Source organism: Miniopterus natalensis, chromosome 2 (genome assembly GCF_054644295.1).
Source record: "Miniopterus natalensis isolate mMinNat1 chromosome 2, mMinNat1.hap1, whole genome shotgun sequence".
In the NCBI taxonomy this organism is placed as follows: domain Eukaryota; kingdom Metazoa; phylum Chordata; class Mammalia; order Chiroptera; family Miniopteridae; genus Miniopterus; species Miniopterus natalensis.
The window spans coordinates 107023052-107041656 of NC_142082.1; the positions used below are offsets into that span (position 1 = coordinate 107023052).

The window sequence follows — 18605 nt, forward strand, 5'->3', positions numbered from 1 at the left end:
GTATAGTTGGCTCAGAGTTCATTAGACGCAGAGTTAAAAGGCTCAGTCAGTTCAAACCCTGGTTCTGGCATGTAAAAGCTTTTTGGTCTTGGACAAGTCACAATACCTCAGTGAGCCTGAGGTTATCTGTATTTGAAAAACCAGATAATAATACCTACATTATAAAAGGGTTGTAAGGATTAAATAAGAATATGCATGTGACAGTTTCTGGATGTGGGCGCTCTGGGAAGAAGCAATAAGGGGCCGGCAAAGACTCTGTAGTTCTGAAAGGTGTAGTAAGAATACCTGTACAACACCTTGCATGACGTGGTCAAAGCTGAGCCTCACAGTCAGCCAGTCTGAGGGGAGATCGCACCCATGAACAAGACAACAACAATCAAGACCCAATTATAACAGGAAAGCCCAAATAATGAACACAAAGGACATTCTTAGAGCATCAGGCTCAAGAGGTCAAGGAGAATGCACCACTGGGTCCCATAGGACACTTACTACATAAGGCCACCCACGAAGGCTGGGAGTCATAGCAATGCTATCTAATACATAGAAAGAAACACAAAGAGACAGCTAAAATGAGGCGACAAAGAACCCCCAAATAAAAGAAAAGGAGGACTCTCCAGATGATGATTTTAATTGATATTTAAAGAACATTTTATCCCAGAATATACATTCTTCTCAAGTGCACATGGAACATTCTCTAAGATAGACCACATGTTAGGACACAAAATAAGTCTTAACAAATTCAAGAAGATTGAAATCATATCAAGCATCTTCTCAGATCACAATAGCATGAAACTAGAAATCAATTACAATTTAAAAAACACTCAAACACATGAAGGCTAAATAGGATGTTATTAAACAATGAATGGGTTACCATGGAGATCAAGGAAGAAATAACAAATTACCTGGAAATAAATGAAAATGAACACACAATCCAAAATTTATGAGACACGGTAAAACCAGTTGTGAGGGAAAAGGTCATAGCATTACAAGCCTACTTTAAGAAGCAAGAAAAACCTGAAATAAACAATCTAATCCCTCACTTAAAAGAACTAGAAGAAGAAGAACAAGAAAAGCCCAAAGTAAGCAGAAGGAAGGAAGTAATAAAGATCAGAGTGGAAATAAATGACATAGAGTCTTAAAAAAAATACAAAAGATCAATGTAACCAAGAGTTGGTTCTTTGATAGGTAAACAAGATTGATGAACTTTTAGCTAGACTCACAAAGAAATAAAGAGAGGGGACCCAAATAAATAAAATCAGAAATGAAAGAGGTGAAGTAACAACTGGTACCGCAGAAATACAAAGGATTATTTAAAAAATGCCAACAAATTGGACGACCTGGGCAAAATGGAGACATTCCTAGAAACATACAATCTTCCAAAACTGAATCAGGGAGAATCATAATAGACGGGCAAAAACTAATGAAATTGAAGCAGTAATAAAAAAAAAAAAAACACCTCCCAGCAAAAAAAGTACTGGCTTCACAGGCAAACATTCAAAGAACTAACATCTATCCTCCTCAAAGAATTCCAAAAATTTCCAAACTCTTTTTATGAAGCCAGTATTATTGTAATTCCCAAACCAGACAAAGACATTACAAAGAAACAAAATTATAGGCCAATATTGTTGATGAACATAGTTGCTAAAGTTCTCAACAAAATATTAGCAAACTGTCCTGGCTGGTGTGGCTCAGTGGATGAGCATTGACCTATGATGATCCAGGAGATCGTGGTTCGATTCCTGGTCAGGGTACATGCCCAGGTAGTGAACTTGATCCCCTGTAGGACCCTTTCATCATTGATGTTTCTATCTCTCTCCCTCTTCCTTCCTCTCCCTGAAATCAATAAAGACATATTTAAAAAAAAAGAAGGAAAAAGGAAAGAAATATATTTGCTTTAAGTATATATATATTAGCAAACTGGAACCTATACATTAAAAAGATCATATACCATGACAAGTGGGTTTATTCTAGGGATGCTAGGTTGATACAATATCTACAAATCAATAAATGTGATACATCACACAAACAAAATGAAAGATAAAAATCACATGATCATACCAAAAGATGCAGAAAAAGCATTTGATAAAATCCAGCACCCATTTATGATAAAAACTCTCAGCAAGGTGGGAATAGAGGGATCATACATCCACAAAATAAAGACAATCTATGAAAAACCTACAACCAATATCATACTCAATGAGCAAAAACTAAAAGTATTTCTCTTAAGATCAGAAAAAGATAGGGATGTCCACCACTTTCACAACTCTTATTCAACATAGTGCTAGAAGTCCTAGTCACAGTGAATAGACAAGAAGGAGAAATGAAAGGCATCCAAATTGGAAAAGAGGAAGTAAAACTGTCATTCACAGATGACATAATATTGTACAAGAAAACCGTAAAGACACCACCAAAAGACAACTAGATCTAATAAATGAATTTGGCAAAGTAGGATACAAAATTAATATCCAGAAATTGGTGGCATTTTTATACACCAATAACAAACTTTCAGAAAGAGAAACTAAGAAAACAATTCCATTTACTATTGCAACAACAACAAAAATGTACCTAGGAATAAATTTAACCAAGGAGGTAGAAGGCTACAAGACATTGAAGAAAACAACAGAGAAAGATTCAAACCAGTGGAAGCATATACCATGTTAATGGATTGGAAGAATTAACATCATTAAATGTCCATAGTACCCAAAGCAATCTGTAGATTCAATGCAATTCCTATTAAAATACCAATGACACATTTCACAGATCTAGAACAAATATTTCAAAAATTTATATGGAACCAAAAAAGACACCAAACAGCCTCAAGAATCTTGAGAAAGAAGAACAATGTTGGAGGGATCACAATACCAGATATCAAGTTATACTACAAAGCCACTGTTATCAAAACAGCCTAGTACTGGCACAAGAACAGGCATATAGATCAATGGAACAGAACAAAGAAATCCACCCATGCCATTATGGTCAATTTACATTTGAAAAAGGAGGCAAGAACATACAATGGAATAAAGAGAGTCTCTTGAATAAATGGTGTTGGGAAAATTGGACAGGTACTGCAAAAAAATGCGCTAGACCAACAACTTACATCATACACAAGAATAAACTCAAAATTAATAACAAACTTAAATGTAAGTCATGAAACCATAAAAATCCTAGAAGAAAACATAGGCAGTAAAATATCAGACATCTCTTGGAGCAATATTTTTGCTGATGTCTCCAAGGCAAGGGAAACAAAGGAAAAAATAAACAAATGGTACTACATCAAACTAAAAAGCTTCTGCACATCAAAAGAAACCATTAACATAATGAAAATGGAACACACAGTTTGGGAGAACATATTTGCCTATGGTTCATCAGATAAGAGGTTAATCTCCAAAATACATAACGAACTTATACAACACAACACCAGAAAGACAAACAATCCAATTAAAAAATGGGCAAAGGTCCTGAATAGACACTTATCCAAAGAGGACATACAGATGGCCAATAAGACATATGAAAAAATGATCAACATCAGTAATCATCAGAGAGATGCAAATTAAAACTATAATGAGGTATCACCTCACACCTGTCAGGATGGCTACCATCAATAAATCAACAAACAACAAGTGCTGGCGAGGATGTGGAGAAAAGGGAAACCTAGTGCATTGTTGGTGGGAATGCAGACTGGTGCAGCCACTATGGAAAACAGTATGGAGGTTCCTCAGAAAATTAAAAATGGAGCTGCCTTTTGATCCCATGATCCCACTTCTGGGTATATATCCTAAGAATCCCAAAACACCAATCAGAAAGAATATATGCACCCCTATGTTCATAGTAGCATCATTTGCAATGGCCAAGACCTAGAAACAGCCCAAGTGCTCATCAGAAGATGAGTGGATAAAAAACCCTGTGGTATATTTGCACAATGGAATACTACACGGCTGTAAAAAAAAAGGATCTCTTACCCTCTGTGACCGTATGGATGGACCTGGAGAGTCTTATGCTAAGTGAAATAAGCGAGTCAGAGAAAGACAAATATCATATAATCTCACTAATGTGTGGAATCTAATGAACAAAATAAACTGAAAGACAAAATAGAACCAAAGGCATGAATACATGGAACAGAATGACAAATGCCAGAGGAGAGAGGGTGGAACTCAATAATGGAAAGTGAAGGGATTAAAGAACTTATATGAAAAGCCCATGGACATAGACAATAGTTTGGTGAAGGCCAAGGAAGGGGGAGGTGAGGGCTGGGTGAAGGGGGAGGTGAGAGCTGGGTGGAGGGAGGCAAAGGGGGGTGGGGAGTGGGGACATCTGCAATGGTGTCAACAATAAAAATTTAAATAAAAAAAGAATATGCAAGTGGAAGTGTCTAATATGAAGGGTAGCAGATAGGCTATATTGAATCAATTTTAATGAAATAAGTTTTCTGATTCTCTAGAAGCCTGTGGACCCCATTTTGCGAGTTGCTACTCCACAGTTCCTTCAGATTGCAGCCAAGGAGCAAGTAGAAACTGCAGGGGAATCATGCAGCAGTTTGGTGTATGTGATATGAAGATGCATCCAGGAATGGGAAGGCATTAGGGGAAGGACACGAGCTGGGGTGGCCCAGTAGAGAAGAGTCAATGTGGAGAGGGAGAGATCTATAATATCACTACCAACCTTAAAAAGTATTGATTAAGTTCTTCATAAAGCAACAATCTGGGTAAAATAATTTAGGCTTATGGAATGGTCTCTGCACGCCAGGAATTTGGCACCTACGAACACCAAGCCCAATGCTAAAGTGGCACAAAGAAAAGACAGTCAGGAGCCTCACACAGTGAAGCAGACCCCAGCCCACGGTGCCTTGCTGGGCTCCCGCTGACTGTGACTCTGTGACCACAGAGCCCTGATTGGAGGAAAGTGGAGGAAGCTGCCTGCTCTGGCGGTGGGGGACGGTGGTAGAGTTGCCTGGGGAAAGTTAAAAAGGCTGAGCCTAGGAAAGGGAGATTTTCAACAGTGAGGGGAAGAATAACAATGATATATGGGCAGTGAGGGATCTGAAAGAATGAGTGCCCCTGAAGGCCAGTGCAAAAAGCTCAGGTGTCTGACTGTGGCACATGCCCCGCTCTAAAGGAGGAGCATAAACGTCTGTGTGTTTGTGTGTGTGCGTGTGTGCACATGCATGCGTGGTAGTAGAGATGGGAGGCTGGGATGTGTGGGAAGAAGGCAAGGGCAGGGAAATAGTGATTCTCATGAAATCAAGACGTACGTTCTGAGAGGCCTTTACAGGGAACCAACTGGAAGGTGAGAGGTAGTTAGCAAAAACTTGTCCTGCCAGCCTCCCCCGGGGGCTGTGAAAATTCATGAACCTTCACCAAGTGCTTTGCACACTAAGAGTTAAGGTACCACACTAGAGCAAAGCATTACTATGCAATACCACAGGCCAAGACCTTCCTGCTCTAGAATATTACTTGATCAGAACATTTTTCTTCCTGTTACTTCTCTCCTTTGCCTTCACTTAGAAACAAAACCCATTTGGGTTTCAGGGGGGGTCTCAGAAAGTTATCCAGTTCACCTTCTAGGTTCTAGGCAGGGGTGCACTGAAATCATTCCAGGAAAGAAAAAAAAAATACCATTTTTCTTCCCTAAATGAAGGTGTAGTCTTGACCTTGGACGGAACAAATGACATTTCTCTACATCTTAGATAAATTTCAGAAGCTGAACTCAAGGCAGCCTTGGGGAGTAATTACCCTTATTTCATGGGCTTCTGTGCGCAGGCAATGGCCTGATGAGTGTCTCCTGGTGGGCAAAGTCTGGTGAAAAGCAAATGCGAAGAAGGAAGAATCCTTCCCCTCCCCATCACAGACTCTGAGCTTAAAAAGCTCATGTATTCCACCTCCTTTGTTTTGCATGTGAAGAAAATGAGGGTCAAAGCTGTGAAGGAAACAGCCTGTGGTCACCCAGATTCCCTGGGTCAGAGTAGGGGGAGAACCCAGGCCTCGACTCCCAGTCCCATGTTCCATGCACAACAGCACACTGTCTTCCCAAGCATCCTAAGTTTTAAAACTGACAGCTCCCTACATTTGCATTTAGGATCATTGACAATCCAAATTCCATCTGGAGCATGTCAGTTGTGGAATGAGCAGAAACTGGAGCAAGGAATGGGGCAGACTGACTGCACTACAGGGCTGGGGAGGGCCAAGGTCATGGCCATGGCCTGACTCCCTTTCCCACATCTCCTCCACCCCCGCTCCACATGCACTGATCCCAGAGTGAAGACTTTGGACTGGAGAAGTCCCAAGGAACCTGCTATTTTCCACAGAAGAAAATGGAAGCAAGTTCAGCCTCAGTCAGCTTTGCGGTTGAGGTGAGAAAAGAGAGGGATTCAGACTCGCCACTGCCCCCTGCCACCTTCTTCAGGCAGTTGCAGTTTCTGGACAGCAAAGGGAAGCTCTTACTAGAAAATTCTTTTTTTCTATTTTCTTGTTTCCCTGAAAACAGCTCCTCTTGGACTCTAACTGTATGTCTGTCTCTCTCTCACACATGCACATGCACACATGATTAGAGCAGAGCTTAATAAAAGGAAAACAAGAATTTGTAGAAAATTCTGCAAAAGCTGTGAAACCAATTGAATTTTCAAGATGGATGTTTTCTCCCTAATTAGATTCTGCTGTCTTGTATAAACCAACTTTGCAGCTTTATCCCATCCTATAAAGCAAACCATTTTTCATTAGCTAGGTTTACAAATGGTGCCCATGGAGCACGCAGAGCACAAACAGTCCTCACCTTTCCACTTGCTCTCAGGGCGATGTGAACAGCGTGCTGCTCCCTCAGATAATAATACACCAGTAAAACACAGGCTACGGCCTGATTAAGCCATAGCCTCATTACCTCGAACCCTCCCGGGGAACTTATCTTTACTCTCAGAGCAGGAGTAAAATTACAGACGGAAGGGCACCCCGTGTACCTTTTGCAGGCTGATAACATTCTGGAAGGACAAGCTGTAGCAGCATTTCTCAAAGTGTGGCCTGTGGCGTGCCTGCATCAGAATCATTGGGGGGGGGGGGGGCTAAGATGCACATTCCAGGGCACCTTCCCAAGATGCACCAATTTAGACTCTCTGGGAAAGAGACTAGGAATCTGTTTTAATCTCTGGTCATTCTGAAGCAAGCTAGCATTCAAGAACTATGCAGCTAAGGCCTTTCCCAGGTGGTACACAAGGCCACCTGCCTTATATATGATGCTTTATTTGTTGCCTTACCTGGAGGAAATCCCAAAGAAATGATTACCCCACTCCCCCAAAGATTCTCAGGTCCCTGGAGCTCCACACCACGAAATACCAATTCTCAGGCTTGTGTTAGGGGAGCGGGTATCATAGTTGGGACTGCCCGCCAGGCTGTAAAACACATTCTCCCCTGGCCTGGACATGGTCCCAGAGCCCAGGGAAACCGCTCTAGACAGAAAGCACCTGGACAGTGGCTGGGCAGGGGCTGTAATTTCAGGGCCCGCACACTCCCAAGAAACCGCCTGAGGCCTGACTCACTTGGACAAGGAAAGGCTGCAGGTGAGAAACTGATTCCAGCGAGGGCCTGGGGAGTGTTAAGCTTGTCAAGGCCAAGTGTGATCCACCGATGAGGAGGAACAGGCAGCCTGATTGGCATTTCCAGGCTATGGAGCTACAGAGGACTGAGCAAGGGCAGGCCGGGCGCAGCCCGTGGCCAGCCTTTGATCTAGAAAGCTGTTTTTTTGCTCAATTCCTCCAAGAAAAAAGAGAGAGAGAACTCATGGACATGGACAACAGTGTGGTGATTGCAGAGGGCAGGGAGGTAGAAGAGGGCATAGAGGGGATAAATGGTGATGGAAAGATAAAAATTAAATAAATAAATAAATAAATAAATAAATAACTTTTTTTCCCCAAAGCTCAAAGCACTCCCCAGACACAGCCAATCCATCTTTACCCCTAGCCTGGGGGTTGGATCCTGACAGGCTTTGAATCCCCACCCTAGACCAGGGGAATTGGGTACTTCTGGGATGGGACCTCGGCATCCCCCAGTAACTCTGGTGGAAGGCCCAAATCTACTCCTGCCTCCAGACAGCATCGCTCTACATCCAGAGAGCTCAAGCTTCTTTTCCAAGAAAAGGTCATTGGGGGGGATGCTTTCCAGTTCAAAGAAATTCCTAATTCTGATGGCCAGAAGCTCTTCCTCAGTCTAAACCATTTCCCTCATGCTAAAGGCAAAGTTCTCCGGACCTCTGCCCAGTGGACACAAGAGAGTGGCACAGTGACAACCTAACCCCACTTCCCTAGGGAGAAGTAGAGGCACGGATGGAGCACATCTCACTCTGGAAGTTCAGCAGAGGAACTGGGCTGTAGCCTAAGGTTCCTGCATTTGACCTTGTCTCCCACCTCACCCCATAGGACTGTGGCTACTTCCCAGTGGACACACGATAGAGTCAAACATTATACCCAGGCTTCAAACTCAACTCTGAGATTTCCTCAACCTCTGTCCCAAAGGACAAGGGGCTGGGAGATTGCATACTTTCAGGCTAGCCTCTTTTCCTATTCCCAATATGCAGGTTTAAAAAAATCTGAGGCAGTGAGGTGAGGAGGGCCCCGGGTTATTTCTGATAATGGATAGAAGTTGGGTCTCCTGACATCAGCTTTCAAGAACTTTCCCCAAGCACTCAATTTAGCTGCATGCTCCTACCTCCCCAAACCTGGAGATGAACCTGAAGAGGAAGCTGGGGGCCTGTTCCACTCACTGCAGCAAAACTGTAAGCCTGAGGGACATAGCCCAGCCTGGGGAACTGGGACAGGAAGTCCCTGTCCTACTTGACCTGAGTGAGGCCAGATTCCCCCCAAGGTCAGTCCCATCTCCTCTGGGCCCAGTGGGAGAAAGAAACGAGGTGTGTGGTTTGTAAGAGGAGGAGGTAGCAGAGGCCACTGCTGCCAATGGCAACGCTGTCTAGTGTTTCAGCGGCATAGGAATTTTCTGGCTGGCTTTGTGGCAGGATTTTTATGGGTATAAGCTCTGCCTCATTAGTGTGATCGTAAACTCCTCAAAGACAGGCACTCTGTGTTCTATGTGCTTTACTCAGATCCTGGCTCAGAATATGTGCTCGTCAAACGTGGGCTACTAGAAACACGTGGACCGTATCCTTGGTGCCTGGTCCTGAAATGAACACAGCGGTAATGACCTGAGCTCCCACCACCATCTCCAGGATGGGTGCACATTTCCCAGGTGGAATTGAAGTGCTTTGCCCTGCACTGAAAAGCAAGCTGTGGAGGAGCCTGGGAGATGCTCTGACGCTTCTCAGGATTCCTGGCTCCAGCCTGAATCAGGCCATTCCCCAGCACTTCCTTCACGAATGCCTTTCTCTTTCTCCCACAAACAATCCCAAACCTCCAAACTCATCTCTTAGAAGATGCCCCAGAACCACTTAACTTTACCCTGAGTCATCTGTAAAGAATCCCATTGAAATGTTCTATACCCTATTGGGGATTCCAGTTTCCTGTTCAACTTCTGGGCTCTAGCAGCCCTTATATGCCATCTGGTCCAGTCATAACCCAGAAGCAGGATGTGACCGACCATTTCTTTCTTTCCCTCCCTCCCTCCCTCCCTCCCTCCCTCCCTCCCTCCCTCCCTCCCTCCCTCCCTCCCTCCCTTCCTTCCTTCCTTCCTTCCTTCCTTCCTTCCTTTTTTGTCTTGAAGAGAACAAAAGAGACTCTAATAGAAAATATCAAAGCATGACACATACAATAAGGGTGAGCACTATTTTACGAAACTTTTGTTTCGGTTAAACACATGTTTAAGTGTATGGAAGTTACAAAATCAAGCACGTTTCTTCTAGTGAGTCACCATTAAAAAAAGTTTGATTAGCACAATCTCGTTCTCTCGTGTTACCAAAAAGGAAACTAATGCGCAGAGAGGTAAAGCAAGTTGCCTAAGCTCACACAGGTGGTCAGTGGCAGTGCAGAGGCAAAAACTCAGGCTTCTCCTGTCCCAGTACAGTGTTCTGATCACTACAGCCTGCAGTTCTCCAGTTCTGCACCCAGAAAACACCCCTGGGACTGGCAAGAGAGCGCAGTGAACCCTCAATCCCACCAGAGCTCCCAGCCAGGAGTGGGACTTCATCAGCTGACCCCAAGATGGGTGTAACTAGCAAGATATCAACAGATGATGGGCTCAGAGGGCTGGAACCTTTGGCTGAGCTAGTTTTGCACATGCAGCCAAGACTGACCTTACTATTCATCTCAAAACTTCTTAAGCAATCACTAAATTAGGGCAAAAGCACTAACAGAGGCCACTTTAAAGTGGATATAAGGGTTAAGAGGCTCTGGAGCAACTCAGGAGTCCTGGCCTCTCTCTGCAGGAGTGCAGACCAGCAGAGCAGTGTCCTGCAAATAAGATTCCAGGCCATGGGTGGGCTCATTCAGGCTGCGACCACCCTCACCTCCTTAGTGAACAGGAGTACCCTCCTCTCTGGGGGTTGCCACCTGACTTGTGCTGTGGCTCCTGGTATGATCAATGCTGTGGTCAGAGGGGAATAGGGTACTGTGAGGATAATCCAGCCTCCTCATTTCCCCCATTTTACGGGTGGAAAAACCAAGACTCAGACAGGCCCAGAGACAGAGCTAGCTGGTTGGAGAGCCACACATGACAAACCCAGAGGTCCTGGTTCCCAGCCTCCTGCTTCTCAAATTCATATACAAAGCACCTGGACATCTTGCTAAAATGCAGGTTCAGTGGGATAGGGCCAGACCTGAGATTCTGCATTTCTAAGAAATTTCCAGGTGATGCCATGGACCCACTTTGAGTAGCAGGGTTCTACACCGGCTGCCTGAAAGGGTAAATGGGCCCTTACAGTTCACCTCTGATTATATCAAGGCTTAAACTCTCCACCTCAACCTGGCAAATCCTTTAAGACTAACAAACATTTAAAACAATAAGTATTATTATTTTAACATTCACTGAATACTTATGTACCTGCACTATTCCAAATGCTTACATGTATTATCACATTTAATCCTCAGAACTCTGAGATGGATACTATTATCAGCATAATTTTACAGATAAGGAAGCTGAGACTCAGAAAGAGTAAGTAACTTGGCCTAAGTCACACAGTCAAGTGGCAGAGCCAACATTCAAACGTGGATCTGTCTGGCTCACAGATTAGTCAGCTAAAGACTATTCAGAAATGTACCTTCAGCCCCTCCTTTCTCTGAGCCTTAGAGGCTTCTCCCAAACCGTGTTCCCTCCAGCACTACTTGGTCACAAATTTCTCATAACTCAGGGTCTTAAAGGGCCTGTTTTCCAGACCTATGTGTACCATGGACCTCAGCAAGTTATTGTTAGAATTAATGTTAGGGAGGCCCAGATGCGAAGGAGCTCAGGGTAATGTATGGACAGCTGACTTGCACAGTAAGGCACATGACAATCTCTTTAAATTAGGGGCTTGAGTGCTTTCACTAAGGCCATTTCCACACAGACTCTGAAACACTGCCCCCGGGAGGTGGTGCGGGGCACCAGGAAGCTTTGTGGGGAAGTATCCGCACAGAGGGGTACATTGTCTGTGTTGGAATTGCTGAGGATTCCTGTGGAATATAGGCGGATCTCCAGGTGAGGACAAGGTGGGGGCTGAGGCATGGAGGAAGGCCACCTCAGCATGCTTCCGAGCTCTACCTACACTTGGCCCTCCATTTTGGCAGCACATTCAGGATTATGCATCATCCTTAGTTGCATCATGTTTCACAACACATGAGCTCACTGCTGTAATGCACATTCAATGGCTCTGGACAAGCACAGCGCCCCAAGGGCACACTCATTCCCTTCCCACAGGTGAGTGGGCATCACTAGGCTGGTCCTGCATCTGTGGCCCACAGGGGCCTGGCTGACTCCCATCTCATTCCTAAGCAGCCTCTACAGGTGCTGGTGTTCACCTGGCCTGGCCCTGCCTCCTCCAGGCAAAGGAGGAATCCTAGAAATCTCTAGTTATCTGGAGAGGCCCTGGGGGCAAAGAGGGCAGCAGGAGAGATATGAGGCCATAAAGGCAGAGAGTGATCAGGAGGGGGAAATTCAGTGAACCAAGGGCCAGTCCAGAGTTGGAGAGGTATGTCCAGGATGCTGGGGTCTTCCTGTCCAGAGACAGGTAGTTTCTCCAACTGGTCTCGGGTGCCAGGCTGTCTCTCTCTGAATCCCAGCTCTGCCATTTGCAAGCCGTGTATTCTGGTGCTTGTTATTTAACCTTTCAGTCCTTCAATTTCCTTATCTGTAACATGGATAAAAATAAATCCAAATGAGCCCTGACTGAGTGGCTCAGTTGGTTGGAGTGTCGCCCTGTGCACCAAAAGGTTGTAGGTTTGATGCCTGGCTGAGGCACATATGGGGGGCAACTGATTGATGATTCTCTCTCTTTCTCTCCTTTCCTCTCTCTCTAAAATCAATTAAAAAAACACATATCCTTGGGTGAGGATTTAAAAATAAATTTAAAAAATAAAATAAATCCAAATGAGCTAGTCTATATAAAGCATTTAGAATAGTGCCTAGCATATGGTGAGGGCCTAATAAATGTGAACAAGGACTTAAACATATATATGTACACACACGCTCGCACACACACACATTATGACAGCTACAGGGCCGGCCCCCACCCTGGCACTACAGAATATAAGAGAACGTGCCCTTTGCATTCCTGTTTTTCACACAGATGCACAGAGAGCAGCTGAGGGTACCCACTTTTTCAGGGCACACTCCAGTTCGTTCTTCTCCTCGTGGGCTTCTTGGAGCTGGGAGAAGATTCTGGTCAGGAAATCCTCAAAGTTGGACAGTAAGTGAGGCTCATCCTTCTTCAGCTGCAGCCAGAGTTGCTTGACGTCACTTTCACTGCAAGAGGAAAAGAGAGGTTAACGTCGGAGTTGGGAATGAGGCTTTAAGGGAACACAGAAGTCCCCAGATGTGAAACAGCCAGCCAGAAATATGGTTATCATTATGACAACAATGGCTAACATTCACCCAGTGCTTGCTGCGTGCCCAGTAGCTCATTTTATCTCACAGCAACCTCTGAGGCAGGCGCTGCCAACACCCACTCACAGCCGAGGACTCGGATGCAGAGAGGAGAGGTGAAGGAGCTGTCTCAACTACTCGGCTTGTGAATGATGGAGCTGGGAGGCAAACTCGGGGCTGCCTGCCTCCCGTGTTGGCCTCCTTATCTGCCTTGCCTGGCTGCTTCCACTCCCCCATCTTTCTCGATGGGCTGGTGGTGCTGAGCACTCACAGCCACGTGCTGAGCACATCTCAGACGCCCAGAAGAAGAGAGCAGGACGGGAGCCCGGTGCATGTGGGGACAAGTGCTGTGGGACTGCCCTGGGAAGGAAGGTCCTCACAGCTGAGAGGGAAAAGCATGCCATCTGATGGATCGCAGAAAGCAGTTGTCACTGCAGGAAATGGAAGAGAGTAAGCAATACCCCACTGGGGCCTGGTGGCATCAGGAATGACTGACAGGTGAAAGGAAGGGAAGTGGCAAGTCTGAAAGATGTGTGCACATACATGGAAAGACAAAGTCGGGAGGGACAGAGCAGGCAGAGAGACAAAGACATACAGGGACATGGCCAGAAACTGCTCCCCCCGAAACAGGCACACTGGGCACATATGTGTGTGCATGCATATGTAGGGTCATGCTGGCCAGCAGAGAGAAATAAGGATGTGTTCACAGTGGACTCTGCTCCCCTCTCTGGAGAAACTCCGTAATCTACAGCCAATGATCCACTGAGCCAGACAGCAGTCTGACTTGCACCCCCTTAAATTCTAAAACCACTATGGTATGGGGGTAGCTATGGCCAGAAACCCTCAGGATAACGAATAAAATCCTTTGTGTTTCTATCACAAGCACCATATTTGAGGAACTTCCCTCAGAAGTGATATTTGATATCACCCCAGGCACTTCCATGTTCGCAATGTGCCTGGAACATAGATACCTCTCTATGAGAAGAGGCCAACTGGAAACAGACTACCTTTGGTTAGTTATCTCATCACCTGTCCAATCATCCCTCCCTCCCTCCCTCCTCCCTCCCTCCTTCCTTCCTTTGCTCCATCTCATCCAAACATCCAACTCATCTAGACCACCTATCCATCCACCCATCCATCCACCCATCCATCCATTTATCCATCCACCCTCCCTACCCATCTACCCACCTATCCACCTGACAAGTATTTATTATCTGTTGAAAACCTGGCATTGAACCAGATGACATGAGGGAATCTGGAAAACAAATGAGGGAGAGGTAAGGAGCCTCCTCGTTTCTCATAATGAGCTCCATTTTCCCCACACTGAACACGTTGTGGCTGTCCTCTTAATTATTTAGGCACAGTGGACATGGCACAAAAGTTTCAGGGATAAAAGGTCTCAGGAAGATACCACAGTGGCCTCCTGTCACTGTGACAGTTTGCTCCTCTCATGAAGTAAATGCATTACAAAAATCAAGATTCATCTTGCTAGCTTAGGTCTGTCTTTTCACATCTGCCACATTCCTAATGGGGCCTGACAGAACCACCAACTGGAGTGGAGCTTCCAGTGAGATTTGCAGACCCACCTGACCCTCTTTCAAAGCTCTTCCAACCACTTAGTCATGGCCATGTCACCTCCTCCAGGTTTCTGAAGAAGAGATAAGTCTTTCAACCCTTGATAAAAAAATAAGCCGGGCCCATAAGCAGCAAAATCACTCAGTGCATTAGACCATCAAAAAAAGTTGAGAATTCAGCCCTGGCCAGGTAGCTCAATTGGTTGGAGTGTTGTATTGTACACCAAAAGGTTGCATGTTCATAGTCAGGGCACATACCGAGGTTGTGGGTTCAATCCCTGGTCAGGGTGCATACAGGAGGGAAATGATCAATGTTTCCCTCTCACATCAATGTTTCTCTCTCTGTCTCTCTTTCTCTCCCTCCTTCCTCTCTCTCTAAAAATCAATTTTAAAAAAACATATCATCGAGGGCGGATTAATTTAAAAAAAGAAAAAGAAGTTGGGAGTCCAGATGTCCATTCTATACCCAGGGTACTCCTCTTGCAAAGATATAAGAGTGCAAAGCTAGAAGGTATTCTGGGAGGTCAATGTGTCCATCTCCCTGCTTCCAGGACAACACACAAACCACCTTGATGCGTGAAGTCTTAAAGCCTTCACAGTCTCCTCTCTTTCCTTATCTGGAGTCCCACGGTCATGACCCTCATGCTGCAACTAATCCTACTTCCTTCTTCAACTTCAGTGAGGATGGAAACTGCTGGGCACCATCTTCTGTGTATCGATTTTTGTAGACCACTCTTAAAACCTTCCCCAGAGCCTTCTTTTCTCCAGGATATCTTGTGTTGACTCAGTTCTGCCTCTGACATAAGTCCCCAGAGTAACATCTGCTGGACTCTGATTTGAGCGCCCTGCCAAGAAGGTGGCTACTCCACAAGTGATGGGGGTAGAGAGGCACCTCTCTGTCATTACAGTCCTTGGGCTCACCCACACTGCCCTCTCCTTCGCCCTCCTCCAGGAGGAGGCTTCACAGAGTCACTGGCAGTGGTCACTGTGCTCTAGCCTCATGTCCCTGGAGAAGCTGAGTCAGGTGTCTGACTAACGAGCTTCCCACATACCTGCTCCCAGCACATCCGCCTGCCCCACCCCAGCTCTGCAGATCTGCGCCTGTACCAGCCCCTCTAAGGCCGAGCAAAGCTTCTGCCGCTGCCTCTGTGTCGTTTCACTCCCTGGCCAGAGCCTCCCACAGGGCTCTCTCCTAGGCCTCTGCCTGCCTCTTCCTTGCCTGGCACAGGCTTTCCCAGCCTTTCTCAACTCTGACACAGTCAATCAAATCATTTGCACACTCTGTCACTTGCTAAAAATTTCACAGAGCAATACACTTTCTTTGGCCCGCACGTTTCTGGCTCCTTCTCTCTTGCTTCCTGTTTATCACCTTCCACCACAGTCTCCTCTTCCCAAGCTCAGGACACATTAGCGTCAATCATTAGGCCATTCCCACCCCACGTGAAACACACACCAAACCCAAGACCCAGAGACCCAAACACGTAAAGGCGAAAGGCAACGGAATTAGGGGCAAAACGTATTCCATATGTTTCAGGCCACTGTCTGGTTTCCATTAGCTATACCATCACTTTATTTTATATCATTTCATTTCATTCCATTTTAAATGTTAGGGCTCAGATTCATATGTCTCTTTATTCCAAAACACTTTTTGCAAAAAAATGAAACTGGGGTACTATGTTTTGTTTGAAGTTCCAACCATCTAAAATTTTCAGCTGAGCTGCTGATTATCCAAGTGGTGGGCTGGTAAAAACTGATTAATTTCCTGCTTCGGCTTCCTGACAGGTTTGGTTTGGCTCCGGGATACAATGTGCAGACACTTCCACATAGGGTGCCTTCGCCAGGAGCACGCCACGGTGGTCTGGCTGGGATGCACCACAGCCCTAGAGACCCTGAGTTGGCTCCAATGGAGGTGGCAATGCTGGTGAGCTGATGGTGAAGTCTAAGGCAAAACGCACGGGAAACCCTCAGGGCCTGGCAAGCCCTCTGATGTGTGAGCACTGCTCACTGAGCCACGGGTAGTGCTGATAATGAACAGTAGGAGATGCAGACAGTGGGAGAGCAGGGGGATAGAGTGACTCCCAAGGAAAAAGTGGGAAAAGAAGAGGCAGAGCCCCTAGACCGTGACACACAAGTCATTGCAAAGGGTAGGCTGCATGGAGCAGGTCTTGTAGCTGGCAGCACAGGCCCTGGGGCCTGGCTCTGGGGCTTATCAAACATTAATGGTTGCGTGGAGCAGGTAAAGAGGTTGCTCTTAGGCTGGGCTCTATGCCCCCACTCACTGTCATCACTTACTCTTCCAAAACATTTTGGGCTCCAAGTCTGTCCATCAGCATCTGGAACTGGGCTTCCTCATCTTCGTCCATGTCACCCAGATCTCCTTCTGCTCTGGACTGATACACCTTCTCCCCCGGGAGCTGGGCCGCCTGTTCACCTGCATCTTCCTGACTTGGCTTGTTCTGGCTGAAGAAGAAGTGACCTGGGGGATGCATGGCAGGAGGATCTGAATCAGGCAATACTCACCCAGGAAGACCTTTGCTTTCTCAGTTGCCAGGAATCATTTGAGGTTCATCTGAGAGAAGAAAAGGGAAACCCCCATAGCAAAGGTCCTGGGATACCATGTTCTGGATTTTGTGTCTTTCCTACTTTCAAGAGCTTCTGTCAGAAATGCTAGAACCAGGGAAAGGCAGGATGCATGACAAGTACTCGGGCACCTTGGTGGTTCTCAGTGCTTTAAAGTCTGGCTTAGAACTCCTCTCTTCACTGATTTCTTCTCTAAACGACAAAACCTATCTCTCCGTTGCACCCCAGCAACCTGACTGCCCATGCTCCATGTTATCATCTAGTTGTCCCTACCAGCAGCATCGCTGTACTTCACATTCACAGGTTACTGTCGGGCTTTGGGGGCACTTTTCCGTACTCATTTGGCCCAGTAGTGAAGCAACCTGTCTATCCTCCTAAGTCACTTACAAGCTCCTGTAGGCCAGGAAAGGCGTCAGGTCCTTCACAGCAAACTATACGGCACCTTGTATGAGCATGATGTGTGGTGAAATCTGCTTATTGATTTATCTGATTAGTATCTGCTCTAATCAATATTGGATCAGTCTAACTTGATGGCATAACTGTTTATTTGGCTTTTGTATTCTTCATGGGTCTCTGATCTCCTTCCTTCTGGTTACCTTGAGAATGACTGGCCTATTCAAATGCTCTAGAAAGACCTCTGGTCGCTGGCCCCCTTGTCCCGGAAGACTCGGCCAGACTCGCGTTGGAGCGAGCCCTGCAGTCATCTCACTTTGTCGGCCTCCAGTATCAAGGCAGAAAGGAGAGGCTGGAAATATCGACTCAGCTCCCCCTTTCATGCCAGGCTTTCTGCCAGAGCTTCTCTGTATTCCTCTTGCCATTCCTGGGTGGCAGGGAACTTGGCAGTGACAGTGTGGTGAGTACTGAGAGAGCAGTGATGTGAGCAGCCAAGGAGGACATGTGAAAAGAGGCTCTGAAATCCAGAGCCTGAAGGCTTCAGGAAGGCAGGAAAGCTGTGCTCAGATGTGGTGGGGGAGGGTGCACTTTATGTAGAGTTAGGGAGACCCACACCTTGGGGCCCCAGCACCCATCAGAACTTACTAAACCCAGTGGTAAACTCCTCTGGTGTCAGAAAGCCATTGCCATCAGCATCCAGGGCATCAAACACATCCTCCAGGTCCTCCAAGCTGAGGGGCAACTCTTTATGGAGCCTCTGAAAACAACCCAGACCGCACTGGTTAACACTGATGACCACGGAGGGCGCCCTGGGACCTCCTGCCCTGTCCCACCAAAGCCAGAAGTGAGCTTCTGAAGACCACTTCACCACCCTTCTCCTTTTCAGAGTATTAGAATGTCGACCGTTTACTGGGTGCTTACCAACATGCCAGGCAATTTGCTAAGTGAGTTACAAATATCTATATAAATATGGATATACTTGGCACAATATTTATATATTTTTATATTTATAAATGTATATTTGCATTGAATTCTCATGACAATCCTTGGAAGTGTGCATTATTATCTCCATCTT

General features: G+C 45.8%; 1 protein-coding gene across 1 annotated transcript in view; it reads right to left on the reverse strand.

Moving 5' to 3' along the window:
- CRACR2A (calcium release activated channel regulator 2A) overlaps window positions 1-18605 on the reverse strand; it is a 109246-nt gene that overhangs the window by 48437 nt on the left and 42204 nt on the right. Inside the window, exons 4-6 of the mRNA XM_016215292.2 lie at window positions 18176-18287; window positions 16850-17033; window positions 12717-12863 (exon numbers count right to left, since the gene is read on the reverse strand). Of these exons, the coding sequence (XP_016070778.2) occupies window positions 12717-12863; window positions 16850-17033; window positions 18176-18287 (443 nt within the window). The remainder of the gene's footprint in view (window positions 1-12716; window positions 12864-16849; window positions 17034-18175; window positions 18288-18605) is intronic.